Here is a 21,770-nt window from a genome sequence, read left to right on the forward strand (position 1 = left end):
GAGCAGGGCAGGCCTGGGGACACCAGGGCAGTCCCGGCCCTGGGCATCAGGCACCTTCCTGGAGATAGGGGTGGCCAGGATGTTGGCACATGGGTAAGGATAAGTCCCGTATCAGTGGGTCCATGGCCAGGTATAGGGTTCCTACTGAGAGATGCACCCTGGACCCTTGCAAGGGTAAACACAGTCAAGACTATGTGTAATGCCTTCTTCTTTATCCAAAATTTTTTAAACAAAGCTGATAGAATTTTGGACTGATATAAATAGTATTGGAGGGATAGTTGGGTGTTTAGTAAGACATTATCACTTGTTAATTTTTTTTTTTTTAAATTTCAAATATATACCATTGAACACTGGGTTTTCAAGCATTTCCATCAGCAGACCTCCCCAAATTTTCCATCCAAGATATAGAGTCCTTCATATAACTACAGGCCAAATGATAACAAGCTTGTGTTTATGCTTTACTGGGAAATGATCAGGAGATGTTCAGGTTCCACCGTTGAAACATGCCACTGTACAAATATTGTAGGAAACCACTCTGTGGAGTTATTATTTTCAATAGATAACTTATTGAAAGACCATAATATTGCCTAAGTTAATTTTGAAAAGTTAATTTAAGAGGAGGATAAAATGATTTGGTCCATTCCTCTCTTCTCCATTCATTTTGAACAGATGTAAATGACTATAGGTTCAACGTTCAATTAAACCTTTGATAACACTTTAAAAGTCTGATAACATTCTGAGCTAGTTTTAGAGTGGAGGAATAAGATAATTTATGTTGAGCAACATGCTTAGGGAGCTTACTGCATTTCAGCTTCTCTCATTTTGGTTGGCTTCCCCAGCAAGAAATATGAAGTACTTTATCCATGTACCATAGGCATAGGTTATCTCAATTCATCAAATCCTCATCTAGAGGTAATGACACGCACACGTAGATCTGCTCTAGTGCTTCTCAAGGCAAATACTGTTACCTTGTAGTAACTTCTTTTCACGTTCTCACCCTTCTTCATCATTTATTCTTTTGCCAGGCATTGCTAACTAATATATACATTTTTTTTTTTTTTTTTTTTTTTTTTTTGCATGGATAACACAAATATGATGAACACTTGACTTAAGAGGTGCTGTGGAGGTTACCCATGCCTGCAGGACCATATGCAGCACATGTATGCAGCTGTGGCTCTTTGACACTTGTGCCTGAGCTTGCTGAGTTTGCTTGCAGGAAAACGGCAGGCTTCACAATATTTATGTCCTTCATGTTCATCCTTGCATTGTTGTTAGATGGTTCTCATCTTTTCTGCGTGGGAACAACTAGTGTGTTCTTCCACAGCAGGCATCTAATTTCACATTAAATGTTAGAGGGATCACAGAACCTTCAATATTGCAACCAAAACTGTGATTGCTATCTGATAAATAGCTGTTTTAAACATTAGTTTGTCTGGAAAAGAAGCTTTCCAGCCTTTGCATTCTGGATAGACTTATTTCCCTTCGCAAAAGTGAACTCGAGCATAAAGCTGAGCTAATTTGGGTGACTTTATTTGAATACACTGGTACTGTTATTGCTTATACTTAAATTATTTATACAAACATGACACGTCTAACAACATTGTGGCTGTATCCTTTGCTAGATACTCCTAGGGTGAATCACAGTCCATCTGTGCCTCAGTCTTGCAACATATACAATGGGGACAATGAAGCCTGTGCTGATTCATGAAGTTCTTGTGAATTTTAATGAACAGGTTGAATCGGCTGATTTCTGGGCAGGAATGTAAAGCATTGAAAATCTGTTGCTGCTAAGATGAAATCAACACCTACAGAGTCATTATGATGCTAGCAATTCAGATGTAAGGAATTCACAACAGTTCTGCTCTGTATCTCTGAATGGATGTGGCTGCATTGCACAGTACGGTGCTACCTAGAGTAAGATAAGTAACAGAAAAGCAATAGTCTTTTAGCATAATGACCAGCTTGGCTGAAGTAAATATCTCCCAGCAAGTAATGCAGCTACATTTCTTGCAACTTGCTTTCTTTCCTGACTCTGAAGTTAATGTGGATATATGTTTTATATTATTCTTTTCGTTGTGGTCATTCCACATTTTTATTCTTGGGATAACTCCATAATGCAGTGCTGGAGAGGGCCAGGGACCTTAGTGAGGATCCAGATGCCTGCTTTGGTTAATGGTTGGCTCACTCGCTCATTCTTTTTTCTTTTCCAGAAACTGTCTCCAAGACAATAGCTTTGTTTTGTAAATAGTCCATTCTGGAGGCATTATGCACCATTATGTGGCTTTCACCATCCTTCAGCGCTCTCCCCACACATGGGCGTTTGGGCGTTTGAAAATGCACAACATTCACTCTCCTGCTATGAAAATACCATATTACCAGGTTACGATGTGGTCTCCAGGTTGTTTCAGATACTTTGAATTGAGATGTACTTGTACTCAATGCTAACAGTGCATTAGCTGCACAGGACCAGGTAACACGGCCCCAGGCCGCTCCACCAAGAGCAGTGAGGTGTGGATGTGACCAGTCTGCGGTAACAGGAGGTGTTGCTAAGCTGTGTGGATGTGAGCCAGAAAGTAACATTTGTCATGCATTGAGCAGTGAAGACCTTGGTCATTGAGACTGCTTTGGACCCACTGACAGGCTGTCGCTGCTCGCCCTCTCTGGACCAGTTGCCTCTTGTATTTGCCCATCTCTTCTCTCTGCTGTGTAGCCAAACCTTTGCTTTGGCTCATTCTCTTTCCTCTCATTTCCCTTGCTCACTTCTGTTTCCTTAGTGTGCATTTTCTTACTGTTCAAACCTTCATCCTCACCCCAGCCCTTTGCCTTAATCCCCTTGCCTTTCCTCTGAACAGCTCCGGCTCGATGTGCTGGAGTGGCTGGGTGGAGGTCAGCACAGGGAGAGTGTGTCTGACACGTGCTGCACACGTGTGTGTGTGTCTGTGTGCATTGCTGTCTGTGTGTCCTGCCTGCCCTCTGTATCGTCCTCTGGCAGCAGCCATTGCTAATATGGAGAGGGAAAGCAGATGGCTTTCAAGGAGATATCAGCTATTTAAAAAAACCACCACCACCAGAAGTAATTTTCAAGCCTGGCAGTAAGAAGGAGCTGATTAATGCCATTTTTCCTATTCTGCTACTGCCGTTCCCTCCCAAATATTTTTGTAATAACTAATAGAAACTTTCTGATTAATGCAATCCATTCTTCATGTAAATAAAAGAACAACCAAAACCCCTTTTCTAGCACAAAAAGGGTTTGCTGGAGAGTGCTTAGCATTTGTATCACTTAAACACCTCCAACAGTCTTACCCTCCACTGCTGTCTTTTAACATAAGCACCCTGAAAATGTCAGAGTTATGCAGTAGCAAATGGCAGCATTTTTTTCACGTCATGTTTCGGTATGTTCTCATATTCACGTTCATTGATCATTATGTGGGCATATTACCAAGTAATTTACTTTTATGGGAAGCTATGACAATTAAACTCCTGAGGGTTTAATGACCTTGAGGTTAGTAGATTCTTAGGAGTGGAGCAAAGCAGAGTGTTAAACTGCATAGCAGCTTTTGTTTGTTAAATATTATTTTTGCCATGACAGAAAACTGGCAGAATGTTTTTTTTCCATGTATGTTTCCTTTGGTCTGACTAAAAAAAATTTACTGAATAGGGAAGAGCAAATTTCCATTCTTCTTCATGCCTACTGAATCTGAATGTTCCGTCCCCACCCAGAGGACCGCAGCTCATCCACAGGCATAGAAATGAACGGGGAGCAGCGTGAGGATTCTTGAAATGTCTCCAGGTGACACAACCTGACCATCATCCTCTTTTTTTTTTTTTTTTTTTTTTTTTTTTTTAGTAACAAATAAAGACTGTTTTGATCCTTGACTTTGGAAACCGTCAAGGAGACAGAAGCTGACTGTGTCTTCAGTTTTCCAAAATATCTCTGTGAAAAGAGAATCGTTTTGAATAATAAATAATTTTTTTCCTTTTTCTTCTGGGAACAAGTAGTTGTTCTGGAAAGCCAGTGAGTACTTCAGGTAGAAAGCCTTATTTTGCTGCTGTTATTTAACAAGGACTGTATGATTTTATTCATGACTCTGAAGGGCTGGGGTGAGGAGGAGAAGGAGAAAGCCAAAGAAAAAAGAGCAGGAGCCAAGGTGACGTATTGTGCCTTCTTATTTAGGTATGGCTCAATCCGCTGAGCTTGCTGGTCAGCAAGTTGTCACATACCTCATGTAGTCTTTGAGTAAGAGCTGAGGTGAGAAAACAAGCAGTAGTTACAGAGAAACTTTGGTCTGATTCCTGGACACCTGCAACCTCAATAGCACTAATGAATACTTTGAATTTTCCCCCATTTTCAGTGGATTCCCTTAGTTCTTGGGTGAATTAAGTACTAGCTGACTATTCTATTTGCATAGGGATCTTATGGCTTGGTATTATTGTTATTCTGGCATTAATATAAGCAAATCCTACATCCCAAATCAGTCTGGGTTATTCATATGGAAGCTGTGCCATCAAAAGATCAGTTGTAACAAGCAGTGTTTGCAAGATACGGTATAACATACAGTATGTGGAGTTGCAAATACACACGTAACAGTGAAAAATTTAACCTGCAAATTGATTTTGCTAATGTAATGTATTTCAGAATTTTAACGTATATTCTGTCAGAAAGGTTGTTGATGATGTAATTATGTCATGGTTTAAGTATGGGTGGCAGCAGCAGAGAAAAATGATACACATAAGTGAAACTTCACATATCTTTAGAAAAAATAAGTGATGTACGCTTCACTAAACTGTATGTTTTACTCCAAGTGGAAAGTTAATCTGCCCTGTCTGACCAGTAGTTTATTGGATATTTGTCAATATCTAATATCTAATATAATGTGCCCCCAACACATGTTCATCCTGGAGAAGAGAAGGCTCCAGGGAGACCTCATTGCAGCCTTTCAGTACTTAAAGGGAACTTATAAAAAAGATGGAGAGCATTTTCTTACTTGGGCAGATTATGATAGGACAAGGGGCGATGGTTTTAAACTAGAGGAGGACAGATTTAGATTAGAGATTAGGAGGAAATTCTTCACTCAGAGGGTGGTGAGGCACTGGCACAGGCTGCCCAGAGAAGCTGTGGATGCCCCATCCCTGGAGGTGTTCAAGGCCAGGCTGGATGGGGTTTGGGCAACCTGGTCTCGTGGGAGGTGTCCCTGCCCATGGCAGGGGTTTGGGCTGGATGGTCTGTAAGGTCCCTTCTGACCCAAGCTGTTCTATGATTCTATTGATATGTACATGTTCACAACATATAGCTATGTTCTAAGTTTTACAAATATATTACATTTATTATCTTGATCAAAACAACCACAAATTTAAAAATAACTAAGCAAGTGTATTTTTTTTTTTTCCGGAAAGTAATTTAAAAACATCCTTTATATGCAGATAGGAAAAGGAAATGTGGTGAAGCCCTCTGTAGGCTGATATCCTCAGGAGCTCAGAAAGATTGAATGAAGAGTCATGGACTGTGAACTCAAAAATGGAGGCATGCTGCATTAATTTTTTGTCCTGATGGCACTTGTGCACTGAAAGCTCTTTAACAACTCAAGTGTGCAGGTGAAGTGTGTGTGTTAAAACTTGGAGAATGGGCATACAGAGATCAAGATTAATGTTGCTAGACCTCAGTCACCTGAAAGGTGCCCAAGTTTAAGATAAGTGTCTAAGCTCCTTTGATAATTAATGCGTTGAAACAGGTATTTCAAGAGTGTAGGCTCATCCCATGTGCAGTTGGCTGAGATAGGTAGATAAATGAACTATAGAGAGAACAAACAAAGAGTTATTCGTTAAAGCTAGGTGAAATGAAAGCCATCACCAGCTCTTCCATGTGTGAACACCTTCAACAGATTGTGGTCTAATGAGTCACTATCTTACTCTAATTGCCCACACACAATGTTTGGACAAAGCTGTGTACAGATACACGTGATTCTTTTTGGGAGTCTCATGCATCATGGTAACACATATGCCACGTATGTTCTTTCAAAGTCCCCAAATTTCTGAAAGAATTGCATGTCCACCCCAATAAATATAAATTCTTATGCTTCAGACTTGCCAGTGTTCAAGAACTTGGCTGTGAACGACATTATCAATGAAAATCATTCTTGTGCATACAGTTCTGGGTGTGTGCTCTTAAGTGTGAAGGCAGGCTACATCTTGATACTGTCCTCTGTGAGAAGGTAGACGACAGCAATTCAAGGCAGGCTCAGATTTCTGAAATTCTTTGCAGGAGTTGCAGATGTGCAATTACTGGAATTTACAAAAGAATATGTAATATTTTTATAACTCCGTCCAATAGGAAAATTTTGTTTTGGTAACGAACTATGATATTGTAGAACATATTTTTATGGTAACATTGTCTTACATTAATTAGCATAGTGGAGATATGACTGTGTCCAAAGCTGTGTATCTCTGTGAGACAATATTCCACTTATGACCATATTCCATATGCACTATATTTTTTACACACCAACAATGAACTGCTGCTGAGGCTATGCATTACTGATGGTGCAATAAAGATATTAATTAAAAAATAATTCAGAAATGCAGGGTCTCATAGGATAGCTTATAAAATGATTGAGAATTTAAAAGTAAAGTGTGATTGCACAACTGTTTGCCATTATATCAGCCCAGACCTTTGTTGTTGTACGTAAAGATACTGTCAAGATTAACATAAATGAGGTTGGCGCTATTCAATTAAATTAGAGCTGTAAGAATGTTCATCAGAATAAAATAAATTTGCACCAGGCACACCCAGAATTACTGTTCTTAGATGCTGATGAGCATACAGGGATAAAGTATGCATTGTTCACTGCTTTGTTTAACACCTGTGCTTTTTTTCCTTCCAGTACAATGCTGTGGATACAAATCCTTTATCTGTGTATGTTATGCAGCCCATCTGGAACAAAATTATTAAGGTAGGAGTCTTATTTAACAGAATATCACATGATAATCTAAGAATTTATTTTAAATACAAGAAGTATTTTCATTTAAAGGTACATATTGATTAATAAAGCTGAAATTAAGACATCCATATGAAAGATAACATATTACTGACCACATAGCTATATAAGATGAATATGTATGGATTTAGAGGTGTTTTTTTTTTGGGGGGGGAAACAAGGTTTATTTTTTTTATTTTTATTTTTATTTTTTTCTTTTTCTGATCATTATGCAGCAGGCATCAGTTTCTGTTGCATCTTTCGTTAAACAGCTTTGCAGACATTAAAGGGTTTACTTAGTACACATTATTGTTGTACAGCATATGCCACCTAACAACAGCATGGCTTTATCTCTGTGCTGTGCAAGTGATTTTATGCAAGTGCTGTCTCATTTTCTCCCAAGGGTACTTGCTTGAGGGAGCTCGGCATTTCTCTAAGAAGCTGAAAATGAGAGCGGTTACCATGATCACCGTAACGATTGGGAGATGGCATCCCTTGAATGCATTATGATCTGCTGTTTTTAAAAATAAAACTGCTCACAATTAGCTTTGCTTTTGTTGGCAAAAGAAGAGGCTTTATCTCAAATAAATACAAACTTTATTGATCTTCAAGGAAGCAATAACTTCTGCATGTCTCTGAAATGGAAATCTTTAGAGTGGAGCAGACTTAAAGGAAAAGTATATGCAAGAAAAATGGATGCAGGTGGCCTGCCATGTTTGGGTTTTATAATTCAGCTGTTGCTTATGCTTAGCACAGCAAGAAAATTGTAATATCTTGTTCATTACCTCAATGTAATTTCTTAAAACTGTTTATATGTCCTAACTTCCGAATTAAAAAATAACCAGAGCCTGGTATAAAAGAAAAGCAATTCCAAGATGTGAAACTAAATTCAATAATTCAGTTAAGAGAAAATTGTTTCCATTCCCATCTTAATATAGAGGAAAACACTGAGGCAGAAAAGCACCCCTAGCACTCAGGAGTCCCGTGCAGATGAGCCTTTACTGTGCGGTCATGCTCTGGTTTGGGAGATTCAAAAATATTTGACTGCTATCAAACTGAAGAGAAAGTATCACCAGAGAAAAACTTCCTTTGGGGTTGAGTTCTTCTAACAGTTGCAGGGTTTTCCTGGCAGGAAAGCATCAATCTGCTTGACAGTCCCCATGGAGCACAGAGTGATAGGCCCTATGAAAAATGTTTATATATGTTATATAAGCTTATATATGAGGTTTACATATCTTAAACCTCCTTAAATTCTAGCTGAGCATGATTTTGTTCACTTTGGGGAGAACCCAAAGCAGAGCACAGTGCTGGAAGTGGGCGATCTGAGTGCAGAACCAAGGGCTGGAGTGGATGCTGTCCTGTCTTTGGCTTTCCTATGGCAGCTTTGCCACCGTGCATGAAACTATAGGGTAACAATTAACTTTCTCTACATATTATTTTAAATTATTCTGATTATGCAATTATAGGTATGTATTCTTAATGAATTAATACCATGCGCAGTCCTTTTGCCTTTAATTAAGATTTGTGTTTTATAATAAAGCACCATGGCTTGCTATCTGATGGATAATGGATAGCATTACTTAGCTCCTATACTCACTGAATCTTCTTCCTGTATTTGTATTCATGAGAAATCACACTTGTGCAGGACAATAAGAGGAAAAGGAGGAAGTCCCCCTAGGATACACAGGTGTATGCCAGCTCCATTGAAGTCAATTAACCGACCCCCCAGTTGCCTTATGAACTTTGATTTTATCATTAGAATCATGCGTGAGTAGAATTTTAGTGGTCTCAAGTGACTTACTTAAAGAATACTTCAAGTTTCTACAGAGCCTTATATAAATACATGTACTTTACAGATTATTATCCACATAGGCAGTTGATTATGCTAAAGCATTTGTTGTTTGGATTAAGGCTTTAAGCATGAATGGCTGTGGACCCATTAAAACAGAAATCAGTATTTTGTGGAACTATAAAGAACATTTTGCAATAGAGCAGATGTTATGCTTCCCAGCGGAGCCTCTGGTTGTATTAATCATGTAGTGCATCAATGCATTAGACTTCTCCTGTCTGTTAATTAGATAATAAAGTTTGGAACGTGTTCTTATATGGGATACTAGGGTACTGGTAAAGTCAGGCTGTGTTTTTCCAATATGTTTGAGAAGTTAATTTTCACCACCCTGTGATTTCTGAATTGTGAAACAGGGTGATGGTAGTGTAATGCTAACCAAAAGAATAATGGGCATTGACTATAACAAAAGGGATTTTGCAACTGGAATATTTTCTAAATACCTAGACAGATTAGGTCAGTTAAGGATCAAAACAATGCCTAACTGGAGGAGAGGCTGTTTTCCTGAGGACTGATCTCCTGTAACTGTTTTTCATTGCACCAAAGGGATTGCACTTATAACAACATGCTTTGATGGTTTCCTTCCTAAAATACAGGTTAGCAAGAAAGTGGGTTAAAATAAAGTCTTCATGTTTGTACTGTATACGTAGAAATTATTTCCCATAATAACTTGCTAATGATATTGAGGCTATTTAGAATGGCGAACCTAATTAGGAAGCAGACATTTATGGCACGTCACTTTGGTCAACAATTATTATGAATCATACAGTAGAAATCAGTCATTTAAAACAATACATTGGATGTCATCTGTATATCCATGTAAATGGTTCATACAGGAGTTGTCTTAAGGCACTATTTTTATCCCATTTTACAGTAAAAGAGACCAGTCTAGAATTTCTTCATCAGTATCTGTCCTTGGTTCATGTAAGATCACAGACAATAGACAAATCCCATAACAGGAGATTTGCACCAAACCTCCATCTTACTAAGTTTCTGCATCCTCAGGTATCAAAAAGAGATGTGATGCTATCACTGCATCCAGAGTGTGCAGTTGCTTTAGTAAGATGTGCAGTGAAGAAAGTTTTTTCTTATGTGAACCCTTAAAGGAACTTCTGGAAACATGTGCTATCACTTGATCTTAGGGATTTAGAATTGGGGTTTTGAAAACTCAGATTTATATATATATGTATACATAGATGTATAGTAGCTGTGCGCATTCCATTCCTTACTTTAATTACTGTAAGCACTGATGTTTAAAAATTACCGACAAATTCCTAGTCATAAGGAATGCAGCTACCAGATTTTATTTTTTTTCCAATACACTTAAGGAAAACATCTAAGAAATATAACAGAAAAACATTCAGGAATTTTCATCTAATTTTTGAAACCTTACAGTGTATATTATCAGTTGTACCGATTCTTTTGAATACTATTGTTTGTAATATACTAGAAGAAAGAAGATCTCATTGTGATGGGTAATCTGTCTAACATTTCGTACATTTTTTTTTACATAGAAGTAGGAGAGAGGAAATGTAAAATGTATATAAATTATTATCTATTCATCCATCTGTCCATGTATCTAGTCCAAAGATATTAACAAAATTTTGATTTCAAAACTAATATTAGTATATGAAATTGTTCTGCTTCTTATTCTACAGTATTTAAAGAGTTTTGTAATATTTTATAGTGTTAAAGTACATCTTTATGTACATTTATAGTCCATAGATGCTGCAAAGAATCTGATTTTAAGTCTCCAATATTTTTATGTTGTATATATTGGTTGATATGGTTTCTGAGTTACAGGAGTAGCTGCTGCTTATATAATATTTTTGCAAGTATATTCTGTCTAAAAATCATGTAGATAGTTGTGTATATTATTTCAGAAAATATTCTGGAAAAAAAATGGGCTATTCAGGAAGAGCATTACCATAAAGGACCCCTGCTGCAATGTAAGGAATACCTGAAAGCCACAGGGAATGAATAGCTGAGAAGGGTTAATGGGACAAGAAATTAGAGGTTTAGGAGGAGACACAGAGTCCTTTTCAGCACTCTACAAAGTCAAACGAATTAATGTAGTGTTCATAGTTTATGGCTGAAGATGGTGACTCTGCAGAAAGTTACTATCTGGAGATGTCAGGAGCTATTTGTAACGAGTTCTGCTTAATCTATAAGTCTCTGTTTTTGTTGATGTCTGGAATTGGAAATTATTAGCATGTTTTAGAAGAGCAAGTTTCCTTGTTGCATTGTGGGAATAGAAAACTTAGCAAAACCCTGCCACCTAGATGCTGAATTGCCACACTGGGGTGCTGTAGCCTTCTGTCAGTTGTGCTACACAAAGTGGTGAGAAGCTTTCCTTGGTGTTTGGGAAAACAAGGATAGCGTATAACAGAGGAAATGCAACATTTTTATGTCATGTTTTTACTGCAGTCACAATGATCAAACGCAAAAGGGTGGCATTTGAAAATAAATAGCTCCAGAAATTTGAAAATGGAAAAACATGCTGTAATATGAATATTGCTTATGTCTTATACAGGCTTCTCCTTTCCTGATAAAAAATATAAAATATTTATTCAAAATAGGACTTCTAATTTGAAAGAGGATATTTCTTAGCTTTTTTTTCTTTTTAACAGATAGTGCCTTTGTGGATTGCTCCCAACCTGCTAACATTCTCTGGATTTGTCATGATTTTAGTTAATTATTTTCTAATATCTTTTTATGACTGGGACTACACTGCCTCAGGTAAATATCCTTATATTGTAATTTTTCAGAATTACAGAGCTGCTTCTGTCATACTTCTGAGTAATACAGGGGGGACACACCTGAAACTTACACTCATTCCCTTAACAGGGCTTCATTTGCATATAGGAGGGTCTGACCTCACACATGGCATTATAAATTTAGGTCATTTTTTTGGAAAAAAATAATTTCATTCCTAAATATGGGTTTCAGCATGTACTATTTGAACTCTGTGATAATATCCCATTTTATTTAAAGTGTGTGCCAGGATTTTAATGCACAAAGAACACCCTAATAGTCTTCATAAAACTTTCGTCGGTTTAACATTTCCTAATACCTGAATCTATGCCTGAATGAGTTAATTTCCCTCTCCATAAAAAAATCACACACCCCCCTCCATTCAAGACTGCTTCTAGACAAAAAAGAAATTTTTAGACAAATGTCTCTTGAAATTCTCTAAGTCCAAACCTGTACTTTCTCCTTATGGTAGACCAAGCCAAGAGCTTTTTGGAGCTGATTGCTCCTGAGCATAGCCAGTGTTTAATTCTGGACTTCTTAGACCAGTTGTTGATAAAACAAAAGAGTGGTAAGCATATCACAGGTGATTAACATATAAAGATCTTTGCTTTTCTTCAAATTAGACATCTTGGGCAAAGCTTAGCACTTTATTTCCTGAAACAGTAACATTTGATTTTTTTGTTACTTTTAATTTCTTGTGCATATGGTTGGATTTGGGAGGTACTCTGTGGTGAGCTGTTTGTACATTTATTGCAACAATTCTAGAGATATTTGCTAGCAGATTTGGTTTAAAAATGATCCTGTATGAACATCACATTTTCAGAGGCTATGAATCTCTAGTTACATGTTGTGTAACTACCTACCCTCACGCTTAAACACTTGCATTTTGTTCCATACGGCTGATAATTGCCAAGTTCTGTAATAGTACAGCAGACAGCACAGGTCTCTTGATGCATAATTTCATCTTGACACATTCCCAGTAGATACATATTGAAGTCGAAGATATTTGAGATTGTGACTAAAGTATGTTCTTTTGTGTGCAATGTGCAAGGCGGCTCTTGGTTTCACGGGAGCACAGTGTCCATCATTTCTGTAGTGACTGAAAGCGGTCATGCAATTTAACGAGTCTTTTGAATATCAGATATCAATTCCATGCAAAGGATCAGGAATAAAAGACTTAATTTCCTGGACAGCTGTTTTTCATTCCGCAGTTTGAAAACGTGCAGCTAGGAGTCAGGAAGTGCCATCTTCTCTTTCACGCGGGCAGCGCGAGGTGTTGAGATGAGAGGAGTGCGCCTTCAGGTGCTGGGTCCGGGCGCACCCCTGGGTGCAAGCCTTCCCTCATGCAGGAACCCCAGGGGGCTTCGCAGAGCTTACTGCTGGCTTACTTCAAGCCCTCAGTGGAGAATGTTTAATTTGAACAGAACGCTCTTTGGAAAACAAGGTTGAATTCTTGAAAAATAACCTCGGGCTATTGCTGTCAGAAGAACAGTGACAGAACCTCATGTTCCGTCTAATTCAGCTTCCTTTCCCAGATTCATTAAAAATGTTAGGCACCTTTACAAAAGGAAAAAAAAAAAAAAGGTACTAATATCTGTCCTAGTCTAAGGGCAAAATTTTCCTGTTCAGATCTGTATGTTAAAACTGCCATACAAAACCCATATTGGTGCTAATAAAAATGATCAGGCTTAAAGGTTATTATTATTATTTTAATATTGCATAGGCATAAACTATTTTTGATGGGTATTCTTCCCATGACCTGTGAAAATTGTTGCTTAGCTTCTATTATTATTTTGTGCAATACTAAATTCATTTCAGGACCAAAAACCTGTAGTTTATCTTCTTTTCTTTACAGCACAAATATATTCAAGCCTGGTCATTGTTTGCTTGAAATGGCAGAGCTGGCTGATGACCTAAGTTGATTGAAGGTCAAAAGCAAATATTTAATTCTGTTTGCCATTGTAGGCTAATCAGTGGCAGCTTGTGTATATGTATATGCATATCTTGGTGGATTGCTTTGATATTAACCACTGCTGTGCTGACTCACTACCCAATTTATTTCAGGTACCAGTCCTGGACTTGTTCCAACCTGGGTGTGGCTGTTCAGCGCTTTTACCACCTTTTGTGCTTATGCTTTAGGTAAGGTACAATGCAATGATTCACACATCTGACGTCTTCACGTAGTTTTATCTACTAGTTGCTAGGGCTGATTCCAAGATGAAGAGTTACAGTAAATAAATTATTGCTCCCCAAAACTGTTCTCTGAGATGAAAACAAAAACAAAAACAAACAAAACGACAACAACAACAAAAATAAGATAAAAACCCACCAATTTTTAATGATATATTAAAGCTTCTATGACTATAGCTCTTATCTGTAAAGTTCAATTTTTTTAGAGGAACAATAGAAATCATTACATAGCAGCAGTCATTGCTGTTGGGTTTCATAAAAATTCTTGGCACGCAGCAGTGACATTCTGAGGAGGTACCTGACACTTGTATTAACAGAAAGTGCTTTCAAAGACAGGGAAAATAAAGGACAAAGCAGAGAAAAAGGAAAATGAATGTAGCATTTTAACCTGGTGTTTAAGGCGCTTTGGTACTTATGGTGTGTGTCAGGAGAGATGGTATGAGTGGGATGACCAGCTTGAGCTTCTCATGGGGATATCTTTTTTTTTTTTTTCTTCCCCTGTGGCTATTTTTCTTCAATAACACCTTTAAACCATTTTCTGTTTTATATTCCATATTTTACAGCATACTGATATTTCTAGGTCCATTACACTTTGCTGTGCAGTTTTGTGAAGCTACACCTCAGTGAGTTCAGTTGTAGATATGGACTGATGCACATCTTGGAGCGACATGGACATCAGATGGATGTCTTGCTCTCTCTGCAAAGCTAACCCATGCCAATCTAGAGCATGGTGCTGCAGAGCTCCTTCTGGGAGGACTCAAGCTGGTATGTTTACATGGACTACACTGCGCTGTGCAGGTGCGTTAGCTCTTTTGGAGCTGGTTCCTGTAAGGACCTTCACTGCACAGTGTAGCCATATATTTGAGTGCTGTAGTTAAGATATCTGGGCTAGATACAAACGTGTTCTGTATGTACACTGCAGTGCAGGGCAAAGATACTGACTGCTTTTGATACTAGACCTGTGCATGTAGAGACATCTTCATTAACCTGGGTGTATCCCATTGTGCATACATCTATACTCTCTATATTGTGAGTATCTTGGCTTTTTACATTCAAGTGGGAGTTTGGGCCAAAATTATTTTGTCCAGAATTTCTTCGTATTTGTACCTTAAAAATCACTGGGACAACCATCACTTGAAGTTGATTACCAGCCAGATTTCCCTAACAGCTCTCTCTAATCATTAGCAGAAGCCGTAGTTTCTTTTGTGAAAACCATTTGTTTTGTAACTGTAGGAAATGTCATGAAGTGGCTATTGTTTCATAAATAGGAATTCCATATTGGAGCTGTTATTATACGACACCCCAGAAAGCTCTTTGGAAATTTGGCTTCTGAGGTTCTTAATGTAGATGCTATTTGCCAGTGAGGCCTGTAGTTCCGAATGCTTGGAAGGCCAGGAGTATAATGTTGACAGTCAAAGTTATAATGAACTGATGTATATGCAGATTTTTGTGTCTGCTGTCCAAGCCACTTTATGAAATATTTAGTCTCAGATTTAATTCTTCTTGGCCAAAGTTTTCCCATTAGAAGATTGCAAAGAGCCATAATAACTAACCAGATATGCAACTTAAGTCTCTCTCAGCTTCTTTTTAATGACACAGTTACTCTCTCCAAATTTTCTAGCATGCTGCTCTTTCTTTCCCCCTTGTTAAGGTAGTTTGGTATACTTTCCCTAAAATTGAATGCTTTTATCTCTTATTTTGAATTCTAATAGTTTGAAGTTATGTAAATTTTAATAAAATGGAATATTTATAAACTTTCCTGAGACAAAATGTAAGAATTCTAGAGCAATGGAAACACGGGGAAGTGTATGTCCACTACAGAACATGCACTGTTATTGGCATGAATGATTGCAAAATGACACCTAGAACAGAAAATACTGTTGATATGGATATATCATTTCATGAATGTATTAAAATGAGTCCAGAGGAGGGCCACAAATATGTTCAAAAGGCTTGAGCACCTCTCCTATGAAGACAGGCTAAGGGCAATGGGGTTGTTAAGCCTAGAGAAGAAAAGGCCCTGGGGAGACCTTACAGCAGCCTTCCAGCACTTAAGGGGGCCTACAGGAAAGCTGGTTAGGGACTGTGTCAGGGAGTGGAGTGATAGGACAAGGGGGAATAGCTTTAAACTAAAAGAGAGGGATTTAGATTAGATGTTAGGAGGAAATCCTTCACTCAGGTGGTAAGGCCCTGAGAAGCTGTGGATGCCCCATCCCTGGAGGTGTTCAAGGCCAGGTTGGATGGGGCTTTGGGCAACCTGGTCTGGTGGGAGGTGTCCCTGCCCATGGCAGGGGGGTTGGAACTAGGTGATCTTTAAGGTCATTTCCAACCCAAACCATTCTGTGACTCTATGACTCTATGACACCTTGAAGAGCTAGTGAAACCACAGGGAAAAGGTGGATAAAGATTTTATGAAAACATTTTTATGCATGTATTATAAAGTTCCCATGTTTCTCCCCATTTCTGTTATAAGTTCTGTATTTCTTGATACTATTATGAGTCTAAGAGTTTTTAATAAAATATCCCTACAAAACAAAAAACAGTGTTTCACCATGATGTGCATATTTTAGTATCTAATGTGAGTATTTTTGGTGACACCCTAAAATAATTTATGAATATATGAACCTTTTTTTCATTCTCATTTTAAAAAAGAATTACCCATATGACTGAATTCTCTTGAAATACAAAAGACCATATAATACTTAGGAATGCTTAGGTACCTATTTGCTAACCTAAGTTTCAGAAGCAACCTTTAGTAAAGAATTTTTACATTTATACTACACTATTCAAGTAACCACAAGCTTATACACAATCTTCTCTCTGCACATATCAGTAAGATGCTGTTAATTCAATGGCAATGTTAACGGAGAAAGAATATGGCTCAAGACGGGGGCAAGACATGTTTGAAATCCCCTATGAGATCTTTAATTTTTAGAGTTATAAGAACTGTCTCAAGAGCTTTGTATTGGACTTGAGGATATCTCACAGCTGTTCAGGTATTACAATTGGGAGATATTCTAAAATCTGTGACAAAATGAAATTTCATGTTTTCCTGGTTTAGATCCCTGAAGTATATTTACATTGAACAAAACCCAGAGTGCTGCCAAAAAATCCAGAGAAGTAAGTAGCATGTGATCTGTAGCAGCTGTGGATTCTTTGGTCTCACTTTGCTGAATTGTCCCTTCAGTCAGCTATGGGTTAATAATGCTATCGGTAGCTAATAATTGCTAGCTATAGTACCTTCCAAACAACATAAAAAAATCTTTTTCTGTGTTATTACAGTGAGCAATTTGTGTAAGATTTGTTCTGTTTACTTTTTCCAAAGAGGTTCAACCTGTGTTTTTACACTTAACTCAAACAAGAAAATACTTCTCAAATGCTCACCAGCACAGCCTCAGAGCAGAGGCTAAGGGCGTGGTTTGACAATGCAGCCAAGAAAAGTTACAGCTGCTAGACCTTCCTCCTCCTCCCTGCCATCCCTGTCCCTCCTTTGTGGCACCTCCACTGCTTTTTGTACACTCACAGAGCCAGCTCTGTTCAGTGACCCAGAACCAGAAGACAACTTCACGTTTGGGTGTCTTTCCGCTAGCTGAGCAAGCTGCGGGTCCTTCCCTGCTCAGTGGCAATGAACTCAGATCGACTCAAGCAGTGCTGTCAAACCGTATTGCAAAGTGAGATCCATTGCAGTGTGGGCATCTTTCAAACACTTAAGCGATCAACATGTAACTCAGCTTAACAGTAAGGTATTCTTGTATCCTCAGACTTCAGCCAAAAGTCTCTTTAAAATATCTTATGTAGGCACACGCACAAATAAGTTTTGTGAAATTGGCTCCATTTAGTCACTGGGGCCCTTAGCATCAGGCAGCATAACTGCCTCAGTGAATCGACCCCACAAGCACACTTTGTGAGCCTGAAGTCTCAGATAGTCCACAACACCAATGGATGGCTGTGGAGCCAAATGGACACTTCTCTGTGATTTTATTGAGAAGGTGGTTGCATGGACTGATGTGAAAGTGTGTTAAGGCCACTGGGGACAAGTAATAATGAATGTCCTTTTAAAGCATGTAAGGATGGTGGCATTCAGTAGAAGAACTGAGGTAAGGACAAAGTTACATGAGAACTGAGGCAAATATTTTATGAGCAATCCTAATGTGTTGGTATTGAAAAGACTGTTGTGCTTCCCTTTGCAGTGTATTTTTCCCATGTTATATACAGCAGTGAACTGTATGTAAATATATACATACATATGCATATATATATGGTTAAGTCTATGTGAAGAAAGTTACTTCTCCTGTTGTGCTATAATTCTTTCTTTCTTTTCCTTTTCCAACCCTTCCAGACTCCATAGATGGGAAACATGCTCGAAGGACTCAGTCCAGCAGTCCTCTGGGAGAACTATTTGACCATGGGCTGGATAGCTGGGCTACCTCCATTTTTGTGCTCTCTTTTTTTTCTGTCTGTTCCCGTGACAATGGGAAGACCGGAGTTTCTGTATATACAATGTATATATATTTAAGCATTGTCTTGTTTAACTTTATGTGTTCACACTGGGAGAAATATAACACGGGAGTTCTTTTTCTTCCTTGGGGATACGATCTAAGCCAAGTGGTAAGTATTTATCATTCCTGTTTTATTTTTATTTTTTTAACTATGTTAGTGTTTTCATAATATTACAGAAACAGAAAAATATAGCTCAAGGCAAATATATTTGGCTGAGAGTTTGAATGTGAAATAGCATAACCCTAGAAGTAATTCAAAAAAATTTCCTGCGTTTGCAAAGAAGGGAAATTCTCAAGCAAATTGTCAGCATCAGGGATTCATTGCCTTGCAGGAGAAAGAAAAAACTTGCAGCAAGCCTAGCAGCCAGATGGCATGCGTGAGAATGTCATTTAACTGCATTTGATTTGTGATATTAACAAAAATTATTATGCTCTCTAAAGCCATAAGCAATTTTCCCACAAACACTAGGTTACGAGGCACTATGCAGATCAGTCCAAACAGTGTTTATTAACCGTAATTGTACAGTTATACATTGCTAGACCTGGCCGATTCTACCACCTCTTACGTAGCATGTGGTACTGTCAATAGCGTTGGACTGCACGACGAGCACTAACTGGTGTCAAGTGACTTCTACACTTGTGAAAAAGTCGTCCTGTTAGAGGCCTCCTCTTTGGGCATGGTGTAACACAGATAACCTGTCAGTCCACAGCCAGCTCACAGGTGACTCCTTGCATGGCTTACAGCCCTGCCGTGAGGTGGGCCTCCTCAGAAACATGACCAAAGGCATGAGTGAGTAGTAGCAGCAGTAGTAGCAGCAGCTTCGTTGCATTGCCAAGGGGCCAGTGCTTGGATATGGGGGCTAACCAGCTTCTGAGATAGCCAGGCTCTTGCAGCCTGAGGAGCACACTCCCAGTCTTCTCGGCTTCCTGTCACAGGCATGAGATGAAAGGTACAGCCAACTCTACATAATTGAAAAGAAGTTTGACAGACGTTCAAATACGTGTTTTAATGGAAATGGAGTATTTGAATTAATGGCTGCAGATGTACTGCTGTAAACATAATCAGAATCCAGTGGTTTGAGAACAGCTCGGAGACGGTGGTCCAGCTGTGGTGCATCTGTTTCATCCCCCAGAAAACAGGCTCTGGGAGAAGGAGCTGGCTCAGGACGAAGACATTAGGCAGCCAGCTGGTCTGCAAGTTTCAGCCCTGTCTGTGTGAGGCTTCTTAGTGAAGTTCCTTCAGCCGGAGAGCAGTGGCTGTGTTCGTCCTGATTTCACTTGTTGCTCAAATGACCACTGTAGATATAAATGTGCGTATGTAGACAGCTCTTTTTGATTGCTGCAGCATCAGAACTGCGTTAGTGGATAAACATGAGTGGCTATCAACTAATGGAGCAGTACTGTGCACGCTGCCGGGGCTTTTAGTGACCTAGGCCTCCGTGACAGCTTTTCCATCTGGAAAATAATGCTAATAACACTTCCCTGCCTCACAGATCTGCGGCGAGGCTTAATTTTGGTTAAGTTTGTAAACTGTTTTGGTTAAGTCGCATGCAAGGTGCTAACAAGTATTATTTCCTGTTCCCCTTTGATGCTGGATTGCTGTCCAGGATGCTTTCTTTCTAGTACTTCTGTGATGATTTTTTTTTTCATAGTCAAAATGATAAACATACAACTATAGAAATTTTTAATGCTTTTTAGTACAATCATCAACAGTGGTGCTCTGTAAATCAGTTTTCTCATCTGTAAAAATTAACTTTTGTAGTTGTGGTTGTCTGTGAACAAAAAAGCATTATATAACTTGTAGATCAAGGTAGTATTTTTTTTTTCATTAGCACAAACTAAATACTATGCACACCAGAAAGCCCATACATTTTTTTTTTCTTTTCCAGCTGTACTAATCAGTCTGGTAAAAGATCTTAATTCTCCAATTCTCCACCAGACATTGCCTTGCTCTCTTTTTTTTTTTTTTTTGTAAACCAGTTCAGCAATGTCATATGATGTGTGCACTAATAAATGTAGCTCTTCTTCTCCAGCTACTTGAAGGAGAGGATATGGAGGACTGTAGCAAATGGCTAACGATAAACAGTAAAGACAAAATTACCCTTGCATTTTTTTGTTTGTTTGGCTGGTTTGTTTTCCCCTCTACTCATCCGCCAGACATTGCCACAGTTGCTTGCAGAGGAAGAGGGTGAGGAAGCACTTGCAGGCTGCTTTCAGGCTGATTCAGGCAGCTAGCTCTGGGTTTCCTCCATGGCATTCCTATCAAGCTGCCTCTGTGCTCTGTCTTAAATAATTTCACTGGCAATATGATGCTATCGCATCGGCATGCCAGACATTCAGGTGGTCTTGTCCCCTACTTCTGCTTTTAAAAATGTACGGCACCCAGGGGCTTTGTACTTCATTATTGTCACAAAGCTCAGGAATACTGTAATTAAGGTAAGCAGTGCAGTTAAGTAACTGTTGACCCTAATGAAAACTTAACTGGCAGGTAGCTTCCCAGGACACTGCTGCCGAGTCAGCTCCACTGTATATAAAGACAGGCAGCCCTCTCTGACCGGCTCTGTGTTAGCTGTGGTATTAAAAGAGCTGTTGTTCATCAGGAAAAAAGTGCCTCATTATGAACAGACAAATTGGTGGGATTTATGCAGATCACATTTTTCTGTGCTTTGATGACTCATCAGAACTGGTAACCTAATTATGGGAGCTGGGCTGTAGCTGGCACTCCAATTAGCTTTGATTACAGCAGACAGCCATTTAGAGGAAGCCGTGTCGTGTAAACCTGAAAAATGGCTGTGATCGGTCTGAGAGAGTCGGACAGAGGACTGCTGTGTTTGTGGGCCCAGCATCTGGGAGCTCTTCCCCACTCTGCTCCCCCTGGCACAAAGCTGTCCCGTGCTTGTCCTCTGCAGGCAGGGAGAGATGCAGGAAGAGCGGCCTCCTGATACCACATCGTCCAGACAGTTTTTGGTATGTTTTCAAGTGAACACATCTATTAGAAACCCCCAAAGTCACGGGCTGCAGGTGAGGCTTAAAAAGAAACCCCGGGTACTTTCTGTGGGAACTCATCTCAGATACATCTAGTGAAAATGATGACTTTTTTTTTGGTCACAAGCCCAACCAAAGAAAGCGAATATAATACCTGCAAGTTAAGTTTCTTGGAGACGAAAGGACAAAGCTTTCCTGAGAAATGACAATTTTGGGCTTCCTGCCATGTGTTAATTTTTACAGACATTCCCTTGGTTATTTAAAAATCTGTTTTCTGCTGAAAAATGTAATATTACCTAATTCTGCTGTGGCTTTTTATAAGCCACTGCAGTTGAGTTCATAGGAGGGGAGCAGAGTATTCATCTTTCTTTACTGTGATGCTGTGATACCTCTGCTGCCATCAGTGCTGTAAGCTTTACACCTGCCTCAAGTGTAACAGGGACGTGCCCTTGGTTTTCTTAAATACCAGCTTAAAAGTGAAAATAAGAACCCTGTGAGAGCTGCAGTGACCCAGGTGGCTTGCAC

General features: G+C 39.0%; 1 protein-coding gene across 1 annotated transcript in view; it reads left to right on the plus strand.

Annotated features, from left to right (window-relative positions):
* Window positions 1–21,770, plus strand: part of LOC116485714 (ethanolaminephosphotransferase 1-like) — a 54,355-nt gene that overhangs the window by 10,846 nt on the left and 21,739 nt on the right. The window contains exons 2-5 of the mRNA XM_032181223.1: window positions 6,879–6,947; window positions 11,448–11,556; window positions 13,636–13,710; window positions 18,101–18,369. Of these exons, the coding sequence (XP_032037114.1) occupies window positions 6,879–6,947; window positions 11,448–11,556; window positions 13,636–13,710; window positions 18,101–18,369 (522 nt within the window). The remainder of the gene's footprint in view (window positions 1–6,878; window positions 6,948–11,447; window positions 11,557–13,635; window positions 13,711–18,100; window positions 18,370–21,770) is intronic.

This window comes from Aythya fuligula, chromosome 2 (genome assembly GCF_009819795.1).
Source record: "Aythya fuligula isolate bAytFul2 chromosome 2, bAytFul2.pri, whole genome shotgun sequence".
Taxonomy (NCBI): Eukaryota; Metazoa; Chordata; class Aves; order Anseriformes; family Anatidae; genus Aythya; species Aythya fuligula.